This window comes from Cicer arietinum, chromosome 4 (assembly GCF_000331145.2).
Source record: "Cicer arietinum cultivar CDC Frontier isolate Library 1 chromosome 4, Cicar.CDCFrontier_v2.0, whole genome shotgun sequence".
Taxonomy (NCBI): domain Eukaryota; kingdom Viridiplantae; phylum Streptophyta; class Magnoliopsida; order Fabales; family Fabaceae; genus Cicer; species Cicer arietinum.
The window spans coordinates 43,774,872-43,787,618 of NC_021163.2; the positions used below are offsets into that span (position 1 = coordinate 43,774,872).

A 12,747-nucleotide genomic window follows, 5' to 3' on the forward strand; every position below is an offset into this window, starting at 1 on the left:
AATTCACGAAGTTTATAAAATATTAATTAATGGATCTATTTGTTTAAAATTTAAAAATTGATTTTAATTTTATATTTAAAAAAATATTTTTTTTTATAAAAATTTACTTAAAAATAATAAAAGCTTTTTAGAATTATTTGTTACAAATTAAAAAAAATAATTGATTTCAATAACTTAAATATTCATTATTAAAGATTTTAACATGATAAAAATCACATTATTTTAAAAAAGATATATTTTATATTTTTTATGAAGAACTTCTCAAAATAGCTTTTCATTTTAATTATTTTTTAAAATTTTATTATCCAAAAAAGTTGTAAAAAATAGATGAAATATTTAAAGTTATATTTCAAGATAAACTATTTAAACTAATTTTTCATTTGAAGCTTTATTTTTAAAAATATTATAAAAAAAATAAAATACTATAAAATTATTTTAAATTTTTTTTGAAGCAAACGAATTCAATATCATATTAATTTTTAATGCTACACATGAAGGCACATAATTAATCATTATCATATCAATTATTAATATATTTTTTTTAATATTGCAAGCATGCTTGGATACACACACCCACACAAAAGTTGAAATCAAATATCAAATTTGAAGATGAAATATAAACTTAATTTATAACAACTAGAAATTTATTTAACACAATATTAAATACCACAACGTGTGTTGTACCAAAAATAAAATAGCACATATGTATGCAAGAAAAAACATTTACACTTACCTCAGACTGTGTGTTGATCTAAATTTTAACTTTGTTTTTTCATCGCTCATAAAAAGGGTAAAACATTATGCCCAATCTTTTAACCAAATTCCCGCATCGTCCAATTCCGTACTAAAACGGATGCTGAAGCAGCCCCTCTTTTTACTCACCCAAACCATCTTCACCTTTGCTTCATCCCATTCATCACTCTTCTCTTCACTCTCTCTATATACACACATCTTCCGCGATTAGATTTCCCTTTTCCATTCTCTAACCTCATTCTCGCTTCATCACTCTTCCTTCAATTCTTCAATCGCAACCTCCACCCCCACACTCCGCCTCGCCGATGTCTATCACCCCTCCTTCTCCGCCATTAGATGTATGTAACCACCAATCCTTTCTTCGCATTTCACTTTCTTCGTTTCTTTTTTGCTTCAATTTCAATCACCGAACCGATTTCTGCATTTTATCGTTTTCATAATTTTCTCTCGCGATCTTTTTTTGATATTTTGTTTTGAATGATTACTAGGGTTTTAGATAACCGGATCTGATTTTTGTTTATTGTTGTGTGTAGAAGCAGGATGAGGACGCTGAGATGCTGGTTCCTCACTCTGACGTTGTTGAAGGTCCTCAACCTATGGAAGGTAATTTGTTTTTTTTCAGTCTTTTTTTTGAACTAATGTAATGCTTGTTGTTGGAGAGTTCAGTGGATGAGTGTGTTAAATGTTATAATATTGATTGAATTTGGAGAGTTATGTTTTCTTTTAATTAATGCAATGGTTTTGTTGTTGGAGAACTTAGTGAATGAATGTGTGGAACTGCATTGTATCAATTTAATTTAAGAGGATTTGTAGTGCTTTTGATAGTTTTAATTTTTGTTTTATTGAAATTGATGAGGATGTGATTCTGTTTCTAATTTGCACAAGTCATAACTGGTTTTGGGTAACTGAGCAATGTTTAGACTTGTTTTATTGTTGTGTTTTTATTTTGGTCCTTTTTCGTATTTGGTAGTTGTCCCAGCCGAAAACATGAGTACAGTGGATGCTGTGGCCGTAGAAGATCCGGCAACTGGGAGATTCACGTGGACTATTGACAATTTTTCAAGGCTTCCGAAGAAACACTATTCAGACATTTTCACTGTTGGGGGCTATAAATGGTATGTTTTTCCATTTCTGGCCCTTTAAATCAGTGTCTAATATTTCACTATTTATGTGTATTGCGGGTGCTAAACTGTTTTTGATTTAACTGATATTGATTAAAATGAGCAGGCGGATACTGATCTTTCCGAAGGGGAACAATGCCGAACATCTGTCAATGTATATAGATGTTGCAGATTCAGTGACAATGCCTTATGGTTGGACTAGATTTGCACAGTTCAGCTTAACTGTGGTTAATCAGGTTCACAATTCATATTCCATCAGAAAAGGTAATGTTTTGCAACTGGTGTTCGTTGAAAGATATTTCTCTTTTGTGGGGTGTTAAATGTCTGAGAACCTTAATAGGAGTTCTATGTCTTCTGTTATGCGGACACTGAAAAATAAAGAAAGGGGACATGTATTGCAGACCCAACAAAGAAAGGGGAGAGGAGATGGCCTTGGCAGTTTGGTGTCTAAAAATATTGCTTTGGCACCTAACTGTCTTTGGCTTGGCTGGCATATTTCTTTTGAAATTGATTTATTATGGCACTAGGTTATTTATAGTTGAAATACTAGATGAAATTTGATTAGAAATGATAAGAGAGAGAGAGAGTTAAAAAAGACTTGTGGTATGTTTGTTTGGAGACATGAAATTATATTTCCAAGAATATTAATACTAGGATTAAAAATCCTACTCACGTGTTTGGTAAGTATATATATATTTATGTATAAATATATAATATTTTAGGATTGTTTTTAAAATTTATTTAATTTAATTTAATTTAAAAAATAAAAATAAAAGTGGTAGTGGGAAGTTATAGTTAGTTGAACAAAGGCTGAACTATATGATATAAGTGAAAAGCAACTGTGGGAGGGATACAATTTACTTGAAGAGAAGATAAAATAAGCATAATTTCCTATACATATAACCCACTCATTTGCAATGATTAAGATGCCATGTATATTGCCTCAAATCCAATATATTGCAGTAGAGGACTTAGCACAATGGGATTGATTGTCATTTCATTGGAGAATTTTTTTTTTTTCTGATGACATTGCCATAAGTTTCGGTAGTTTGAATGATATGATCTATTGTTGTTTTTATTATCACCAGAAGAAGTTCTCACATAAGTTAAATATCTAACAAGCCAAGGGCATATGATTTGTATGCTACTATGCTCCATCTTAAGAGAGATTGTTAGAAGAATGTAAATAGATATCCTATCATGTAATTATGGTAGTTAGGAATAGGATAACTATAAATCTTAGGTTCTTTTGCATCATGTCTCTATAACATAGCTCTGTCGAGTGGATTACACACATGGCACATCAATTCTGAAAACGCGTCTCATTCCTTTTCTCTCTACAATCCATATCAGTTACTCTTAGTTTGTTTACTTTTCAAGATCTTTTGTTGGAAAACTAATGAATTAAAATCTTCTTGTTGTACTTTTTCCTTGTATTTCCATTCTGGCTATGGATATCTTTTCATTGTTTTGAGGAGGTTATACATATAACCCACTCATTTGCAATGATTAAGATGCCATGTATATTGATTGGAGATTTTTTTTTTCTCTGATGACATTGCCATAAGTTTCGGTAGTTTGAATGATATGATCTATTGTTGTTTTTATTATCACCAGAAGAAGTTCTCACATAAGTTAAATATCTAACAAGCCAAGGGCATATGATTTGTATGCTACTATGCTCCATCTTAAGAGAGATTGTTAGAAGAATGTAAATAGATATCTTATCATGTAATTATGGCAGTTAGGAATAGGATAACTATAAATCTTAGGTTCTTTTGCGTCATGTCTATATAACATAGCTCTGTCGTGTGGATTACACACATGTCACATCAATTCTAAAAACGCTTCTCATTCCATATCAGTTACTCTTAGTTTGTTTACTTTTCAAGATCTTTTGTTGAGAAACTAATGAATTAAAATCTTGTTGTACTTTTTCCTTGTATTTCCATTCTGGCTATGGATATCAGGTCATTGTTTTGGGGTGGTTATAGATATAACCCACTCATTTGCAATGATTAAGATGCCGTGTACATTTCATATCCATTATATTGCAGTAGAGGACTTAGCACAATGGGATTGATTGTCATTTCATTGGAGATTTTTTTCTTCTTCTTCTGATGACATTGCCATTAGTTTTGTTAGTTTGAATGATTTGATGTATTGTTGTTTTTATTATCACCAGGAGAAGTTCTCACATAAGTTAAATATCTAACAAGCCAAGGGCATATGATTTGTATGCTACTATGCTCCATCTTAAGAGAGATTGTTAGAAGAATGTAAATAGATATCCTATCATGTAATTATGGTAGTTAGGAATAGGATAACTATAAATCTTAGGTTCTTTTGTGTCATGTCTATATAACATAGCTCTGTCGTGTGGATTACACACATGGCACATCAAATTCGAGAACGCTTCTCATTCCTTTTCTCTATACAATCCATATCATTCCTTTCCATTATGGTTATGGATATCTGATCATTGTTTCTTTAGTGAATTTCCCTGCCATATATTGAGAGATTGGACACTAATGTGGGATTTTTAGTTTCTATTCCTATTTCCTTTCTATCTTTTTCATTTTTTGAGTGTTTTGGAGGATAGCTTATTTGGAGCACTTCTTCTCATTTCTTTTATAGAGAATAATATTCTTGAGCTTTTTGATATTGCAGAAACACAACACCAGTTCCATGCACGTGAGAGTGACTGGGGTTTCACTAATTTCATGCCTCTTTCTGAATTGTATGATGCCAGTAGAGGCTACGTTGTGAATGACAGATGCATACTTGAGGCTGATGTGAATGTGCGCAAAGATCTTGATTACTGGGCACATGACTCAAAAAAAGAAACTGGTTGTGTCGGACTGAAAAACCAAGGAGCTACTTGTTACATGAATTCTCTTCTTCAGACTTTGTATCACATTCCTTATTTCAGAAAGGTCAGTCAGTAGCATATAACTTCATAATTTGTTTCCTCCAAAGTAGGAAGTACCTTATGTTGAAAATTGCTTGTTCAGGCTGTGTACCATATGCCCACAACTGAAAATGATATGCCATCTGGGAGCATCCCTCTGGCATTACAGAGTTTGTTTTACAAGTTGCAGTATAATGATAGCAGTGTATCAACGAAAGAGTTAACCAAGTCTTTTGGATGGGATACATATGATTCATTCATGCAGCATGATGTCCAAGAACTTAATAGGGTTCTTTGTGAAAAGCTGGAAGACAAAATGAAGGTAAAACTTTTAAGTGGTAGCTTCTTATAGTTATTTTTTAGGTAAATTAGGTTTTAGTCTAGATACTTGTGTATTATGTGTGGAAGATTATTTATTGAGGCTTCCATTTCTCAGGGAACTGTTGTGGAAGGCACTATACAGCAGTTGTTTGAAGGCCACCATATGAACTATATTGAGTGCATCAATGTGGATTATAAATCAACAAGAAAAGAATCATTTTATGGTAAGTATTTTTGGGTCGAGTATGCTACTGTTTACCACATCATTCCATCTATTCTGGGGGACCTTCTGAATATTGATGATTTGATTGTAGATCTTCAGCTGGATGTCAAAGGCTGTACAGATGTGTATGCTTCTTTCGATAAGTATGTGGAAGTGGAACAGCTTGAGGGTGATAACAAGTATCATGCAGAGCAGTATGGTTTACAGGTGAAATCTATAACCATGTATTTTAGCTTTTGGTTGTCAGGATGAACTTCATTACTTACATTATTTCATCTGTCAATATGCCTTTAAATCTATGTTTTTTTTGTTATTGTTTTTGGGTTTCCTTTTTGTGACCTTTTTTTTCTTTCATATTTTACAATTGTTATAGTTTTACATCATGATTGTGATTACACTTTCAGGAAGCTAGGAAGGGTGTATTGTTCATTGATTTTCCACCCGTTCTTCAGCTTCAGTTAAAACGGTTTGAGTATGATTTTGTGCGAGACACAATGGTAAAGGTTAGTATTAGATTCCAGAATCAACAAAAACCATTCACCTTCTATATTCTGTTGTTTTGAATTTTTCTCTTTATTTTAATTATGTGGCAATAAGAAAGGAAGTCTTTGTTCACCAAATATGTTTTGGTCCTCCTCCTTTGCTAGTTATAGTTATCTTTTTTTTATTTACTATTTTCATGCTGGTAATTATGCAGTCTGTATCATTTTGCATATTTTATATAACACATGATTCATTGGGTTAGTATCCGTGCTTTAAAGTTCCAAGAGTAAATATCCATTTTGAGTTTCTTTGATTTTGACCCTGTAATATTTGTCCACTGAATTTCTTTTCAAACTTTGAGGCTTTTTTACCCGCATTATTCCAGGAATCATTGTCTGGTTTTTCTGTAGTTGTTTTCTGTCAATGTTTTACTTTGTTATTTTTTTGCCATTGGATGTGAATAAAATGAATTATATTTTTTGTTGGCCTAGTACTCCATTTATAAAATGATCGGTTACTCTTTGATAACTGGAACTGTAATGGCCATTAACTTGGTTGCAAACAGATCAATGACCGCTATGAGTTCCCCTTGCAACTAGATCTTGATAGGGATAATGGCAAGTACCTGTCTCCTGAAGCAGACAGGAGTATTCGCAACCTTTATACACTTCACAGGTATTGTAAAATTCCCTTGGTTGATATTCAATATAATTGAAATCTTTTGTTCTGTTTGATTTGATGAACCTTTCACGTATCTGCTATGCAAACAGTTTTCTTTACAATGCTTGTTAGAATTGGGGAAAAATGTGTAGGTAAAAAGTTTGGAATGAAAAGCCTCTTCATGCTATATTAGCACAATAAAAATGAGGGTGGATGATGAACGTTTTGTCCTCGAACAAGAAAATATGCTGACAGTGATTATGCATATTGAATTGGAATTTGTGTGTGTAACTCAAATCACACAACTTTTTTTATAATGGTGTTACAATAAATACATTTAAAGCTTAATTGATTAGCACTAATCTAGGACACTATACTTCTAATACCATATCGATTCTATATTGCTTGAATGATTACAATGGTGATCAACTATGTTTATAATAGAATACAGTTATAACAAATCCGGTGTCATGCCTCTGGAATCTGGGCTTTAGGCCTAGTGTAGTGTACAGTAAGTGAACTCTCAAACAGATCTTGTCTGAAGTATTTGTTTTCAGTGTTTTGGTTCACAGTGGTGGAGTCCATGGTGGGCACTACTATGCTTATATACAGCCGACTCTATCAAATCAGTGGTATGTACCATTTATGGAATCTTTTGAACTTTCAGTAAATATCTGTTATCGTATTTATCATAGTTTTTAATTGTTGTCCACTATTTTATTTGTCATGAAACCTATATAGTGAGATAAATGATTATTACAAACAATATTGGCCACTATTAAAAAGGAAAGAAATATGTGCCTATGTTCGTGGTTGTAAAACAGTAGATGTGATTGATAAACAATAACTTTATGGAAATTTCAAATTTTCTTTGGCTATTACAATTTAAAAAATGATTTGTACGATTTGTTGGTGTCATTAATGTGTTCATTTTTGGGCTATGTTTCTTTGCTGATATGGCAGGATTCAAAGGGCATTGTTAATTTTTCTTTCTGCTCTGATAATTGTGTTTCAGTTTTTCTGACTCTTCTTATTAAAATTGGGTTGGTAAGACAATTGTAGATTCAGTTACAATTCGAATATGATATCTATTTATAAATGACTGGTTTTCCTTCTCACTAATTGAATCAGATCACACTGTTCCATTTCCTTTTATATGTTTTCTTGAAATAATAAGTAAAAATATGTCGTTGTTGCTGGATTAGGTGGTAAAAGTTTCTTCATTTTTTTTTTATGGTTTCTGTAGATAACTATCCTTTTAGCTTGAATGGACAATATGATGTATTTATATAAACTGCTATGGTGTTGTCAAATCTTAATATGTTATATCTATGTTTTATGTTCCTGATTTTAAATTTGAAAAACAATGTAACTTGTTTCAGGTTTAAATTTGATGATGAACGAGTAACAAAAGAAGATACAAACAGGGCCTTAGAAGAGCAGTATGGTGGTGAAGAAGAGGTAATTTTCTGTTTGCATTTGTTTGGCTTCACTCTAATATTTTGTTTTTGGTATTTGTTATCTTGTCGATTTTTTGTTTGTTTTTTGACATAATCCTGCCTGTTTTTATTTGCTTTATTTTGTTGACAGTTACCTCATACAAATCCTGGGTTCAACAACTCTCCTTTTAAATTTACAAAGTACTCAAATGCATATATGCTTGTCTATATACGTGAAAGTGACAAGGATAAGATAATTTGTAATGTGGATGAGAAAGACATTGCCAAACACCTTCAAGTAAGCTGTCAGATTCACTGATATCATATGGTTTTTTTCTTTACTTTCAACATAAAATGCTTCCTTTTCAACAATACATTTTAGATAAGATTAAAGAAAGAACAAGAGGAAAAAGCGAAGAAGAGGAAGGAGAAGGCTGAGGCTCATTTGTACACTATCGTAAAGGTTTCAACTCTAGCTTTCCCTTCCTAGTTATCATTATTAGTTTTTCCATTTTAGGTGCTTTTTATGATATTGATAAGAATAGTTCGTAAGGTGAAGTTCAATATTATTTTATTCATTTGTTGGCCCCAGATTGCTCGTGACGATGATCTACATGAGCAAATCGGAAATAATACATTCTTTGATCTTGTGGATCATGATAAAGTGCGAAGCTTTCGCATACAAAAACAGACACCATTTATCCTCTTCAAGGTATCTCACCTATGGTTTTATTATGTCATTTGTATACAATCTTAAATTTGTTGGATTATATATGTAGAAAAATAGTATGAATATCATTTCAATTGTGTAAACAGTACAAGCACTAATTTGAATATATAGACTAAAGCGCTAATTGATGTTGCCTAATTAATAGGCCATATGCAAAATTGCTAATAATTACAAAATATGTCTTCGACACTAATTACATATTAACAACCCTACCCCTTAAGCTAGAGAATGAATATATATATTTTTTAGCTTGTAAGTAAGTTGGTTGAACCCATTCGGAGCAAGCCCTTTGTTAATACATCTACTAATTGGTGCCCCAAAGGGACGTAGGCCGTTGCTATCGATCCACCATCCACTTTTCCTTGATAAATTGTCTGTCTATTTCCATGTGTTTTGTCTTGTCATCATGGACAAATATATGAGCAATATTATAACCAATCTATTGTCACAAAATAACTTCATAAGGCGGCATTAATTTTTATCTAAGCAAAAATGGAGTGTAAAGATATATATATCACTTGGGTAGAAGAATCCCAACTATATTGGCACCCCAAAATCTATCAATAATTTTTGGCACACCGTTAAGTTATTAAAAATACAGATAACAAGTACAAAAAATAAACCAGGGACATAAACCAAAATCCATACAAGAGCTTTGGAACCTATAGTTTGCAAGATGTTATCTTTTGCGAGAGAAGTCCTCTGCAACGAAGTGGGGAATGGAGTCCCACTAGTGAAAATCAGATGAGCAATGCCATAAGCAATTAGTTTATTAGCGCAAGCATTACCTTCTCTAAAATTATGAGATACTGAAAAACTCATTCAGTGGGTTTAAAGATAGAATTGCTCCAATGATCCCACAATTTCTGAGAGCCAAGACTCTAATTATGGGGTTTGAAAAGCTTATGCTTGTGACAACCAAAGAACCGTATTCTAGCCAATGCTCATGCCTACCCGTAGTGTGTGCCAAATAAATCAACTTCTCCATTAGTCTCTTACCTTGTCAACATTGACACTCTCTTCTTTGGTGCTCATCCTGTTATTATGCTCGATGGGAACACCTGCAGGTTTGTATCAAAGTTTGTCTGCTTTCTGCAAAAGATCAAGTGCATACTTCTTTTGAGAAACGAAAATGCCTTATTTGAGTAGGCCACTTTCATCTCCAAGAAACATTCGAGTTTTCTGAGGTCTTTCAACTCGAGTAGTTGGATGGTCATGGTTCTAAACTGGATCATGTCCATTAATAATAATATCACAGGTATAAACAACAAGTACACTTAGTTTTTCTCCTTGTGAATTTTTGAAGAAAAATGTACGTTCTCCTTCGCTTTGCATGTCGCCCAAGCACACAATTGCTTTTGTGACTCTTCTAAACTGGTGAGACTGTTTTAGCATGTATAGAACCTTTTTCACTTTACATACTTTGTTCCACTTGTTGGATCAAATCCCGGAGGAATCTCTCTATACACCTAATCTTCTAAATCTCTTTGCAAGAAAGATTTTGACATCAAACTGGTGTAATTCTCACCTAGAGTGGGCAGCAAGAGAGAAGAAAAATACGAATAATGTTCATCTTTGTCCCTGGAGAAAATGTCTCCTTGTAATTGTTGCTATATGTTTGAGTGTATCCTTTTGCCATCTGTTGAACACAAACAAGTAGATAAGTGAATAAGTAGAAAGAAACTGTTCCCAGTCCTCTGTGTGATCAAGAAATAGAAATTCTGTGCGATAAAGAGGTCCTTCTGGAAAAGCGTGAAGGATTAAACTTTGTAATTCCTCTGTAGATATGCTGTTAGTTGGATTCTTACAACATCCATCTTGCTTTTGTATTATATGTATTAGTCAACTATGTCAGGCAGGCTGAAACATCTGTTTTGGGATTTTCAATCCCTTTCTCAGTACCACCTGTAATTTTGAAATTTATACACATTTCCCTCTGTTTCCCTTTGTTCTATGTGGGCTAACCACATGATTATCATCCGTTTGATCGGTTCATGTTAATAGAACTTGAAACAAGTTCAAGAGCTATGTCTATATTCATTAAATGGTTTCTAATCTGTTGCTTACAGACATCATTAAATGTCCGATATATCTCTTCTACAGGATTATAATAAATGTATTAGACTATTAGTGTGCAATCTGTTACTAGCTTTCTGCTTGGTGGGACCAAAAGTCTAATAAAATCATAATAGTATTTGGGAATATTGTTTGTTGTTATATTTCTGATTGAAGTTTGTCTACTATGCAGCTTAGTGTTGTGTTCATTGTATACTTCATCTTCTTGTGGTATTGTTGAATGATCTATTTAGCTTTAGATGTCCTATAAACTAATTATGATTTGAATTTATTTCATATATTTCTGATAATAAAGTTTTGATCAGGAAGAAGTTGCAAAAGAGTTTGGCATACCAGTTGAGTACCAACGTTTTTGGCTGTGGGCAAAGCGTCAAAACCATACATATCGGCCAAATAGGCCAGTGACAGTTCAGGAAGAAACACAGTCGGTAAGTACGTCAAAGAACTTCCAATGTTCTATGTTTCAGAAATAGCAGGGTGGCTGTCTATGAGTTTGATATTAGTTATGATTACCTTGTTCTTAACCTTATTAGTGTGTGATTTTGATCACTGATTTGTCTGTTTTCCTTCAAAATATGTTTTTTTCATTTGGTGTTGCAGTGGCTGACTAAATTGGGTCCACAACAAGTCTATTGTAACGAAATATAGATAAATTCCTGATATTTGACAAAATACAATGGATAGGCTTATCTTTTATTGACTCATCGTGCAAGTCATTACTTTTTTAATGCGACAACTTTTGACTAGTTATTGAGATTTAGTATCATACATTCAAGGAAACACATTCACTTTAACATAGTAACTGTGTCATATTGTACGTATTAGGGTCAGATACTTTTGGTTTTATTTTATGATTGTTTTTGTTGAATATAAAGAGTATTGAGAGACATATTGTGAATAACCCGTGTGTTTCAACTACACAACGGAATTTCTTTATATAGACAAAGAGTATTAAACAACCCTAATTTACAGTAATACTAACGGGCCAAAATACTTACAGCCCATCTACTATAATATAATATTTACATTATAATATTTAACACTCCCCCTCAAGCTGGAGTATATAAATCAAATGCACCTAGCTTGTTACATATATAACTAATTCTAGGACCTCACAATGCCTTTGTAAACACATCTGCTAACTGATCATTGGAATTGATAAAGCTAGTGATGATGTCACCCGATTCGATCTTTTCTCTAGCAAAATGGCAGTCAATCTCAATATGCTTGGTCCTCTCATGAAAAACAGGATTCGAGGCAATGTGCAATGCAACTTGATTATCACATATTAGTGTCATTGTGCTGGCCTCTTCAAATTGAAGTTCTTTCAGTAACTGTTTCAACCAAATGAGTTCACATGTTACTAGTGCTATGGCCCTGTATTCTGCCTCAGCGCTGGATCTTGCAACAACATTTTGTTTCTTACTTTTCCAAGATATTAAATTTCCTCCAACAAGTACACAATACCCGGAAGTTGATTGTCTATCTATGGGTGAGCCTGCCCAATCTGCATCTGAGTAGCCAATTATTTGAGTATGTCCTCTATCTTCATAAATGAGACCTTTTCCAGGTGCACTTTTGATGTATTTAAGAATCCGAAATACAGCATCCATATGTTCTTGGCAAGGAGAATTTAAGAACTGACTTACCACACTGACAACAAAGGAAATGTTAGGACGAGTGACTGTGAGATAGTTTAATTTTCCAACCAATCTCCTATATCTTCTTGAATCTGATAGAGGCTCCCCCTGATTGGGTAGGAGTTTGACATTTGGATCCATAGGAGTATCAACTGACTTGGCATTTAGTAGGCCAGTTTCTTCAAGAATATCCATAACATATTTTCTTTGTGAAATTACAAGGTCATCTTTGGATTGGGCTACTTCAATACCCAAAAAATAACGGAGTTTACCAAGATATTTAGTCTGAAACTTATTTGAGAGATGTTGTTTTAACTGGAGTATTCCTTGCTGATCACTTCCAGTTATAACAATGTCATCCACGTAAACAATAAGATAGATGCACCCTTG

General features: G+C 33.1%; 1 protein-coding gene across 2 annotated transcripts in view; it reads left to right on the plus strand.

The window, feature by feature from the left end:
- The first annotated feature begins 825 nt into the window (after positions 1–825).
- The window catches only part of LOC101501692 (ubiquitin C-terminal hydrolase 12-like), a 34,627-nt gene continuing 22,705 nt past the window's right edge, over positions 826–12,747 (plus strand). The window contains exons 1-16 of one of the 2 annotated variants that reach the window (XM_004498002.4): positions 826–1,091; positions 1,293–1,356; positions 1,724–1,868; positions 1,981–2,138; positions 4,545–4,810; positions 4,889–5,107; positions 5,222–5,330; positions 5,421–5,536; positions 5,734–5,832; positions 6,378–6,487; positions 7,030–7,104; positions 7,855–7,933; positions 8,063–8,209; positions 8,294–8,374; positions 8,504–8,623; positions 11,023–11,145. In XM_004498002.4, coding sequence (XP_004498059.1) covers positions 1,059–1,091; positions 1,293–1,356; positions 1,724–1,868; positions 1,981–2,138; positions 4,545–4,810; positions 4,889–5,107; positions 5,222–5,330; positions 5,421–5,536; positions 5,734–5,832; positions 6,378–6,487; positions 7,030–7,104; positions 7,855–7,933; positions 8,063–8,209; positions 8,294–8,374; positions 8,504–8,623; positions 11,023–11,145 — 1,944 coding nt within the window. In that variant the 5' untranslated portion in view covers positions 826–1,058. Of the gene's footprint in view, positions 1,092–1,286; positions 1,357–1,723; positions 1,869–1,980; positions 2,139–4,544; positions 4,811–4,888; positions 5,108–5,221; positions 5,331–5,420; positions 5,537–5,733; positions 5,833–6,377; positions 6,488–7,029; positions 7,105–7,854; positions 7,934–8,062; positions 8,210–8,293; positions 8,375–8,503; positions 8,624–11,022; positions 11,146–12,747 lie in introns of both variants that reach the window. The other variant, XM_004498001.4, reaches the window with a different exon arrangement.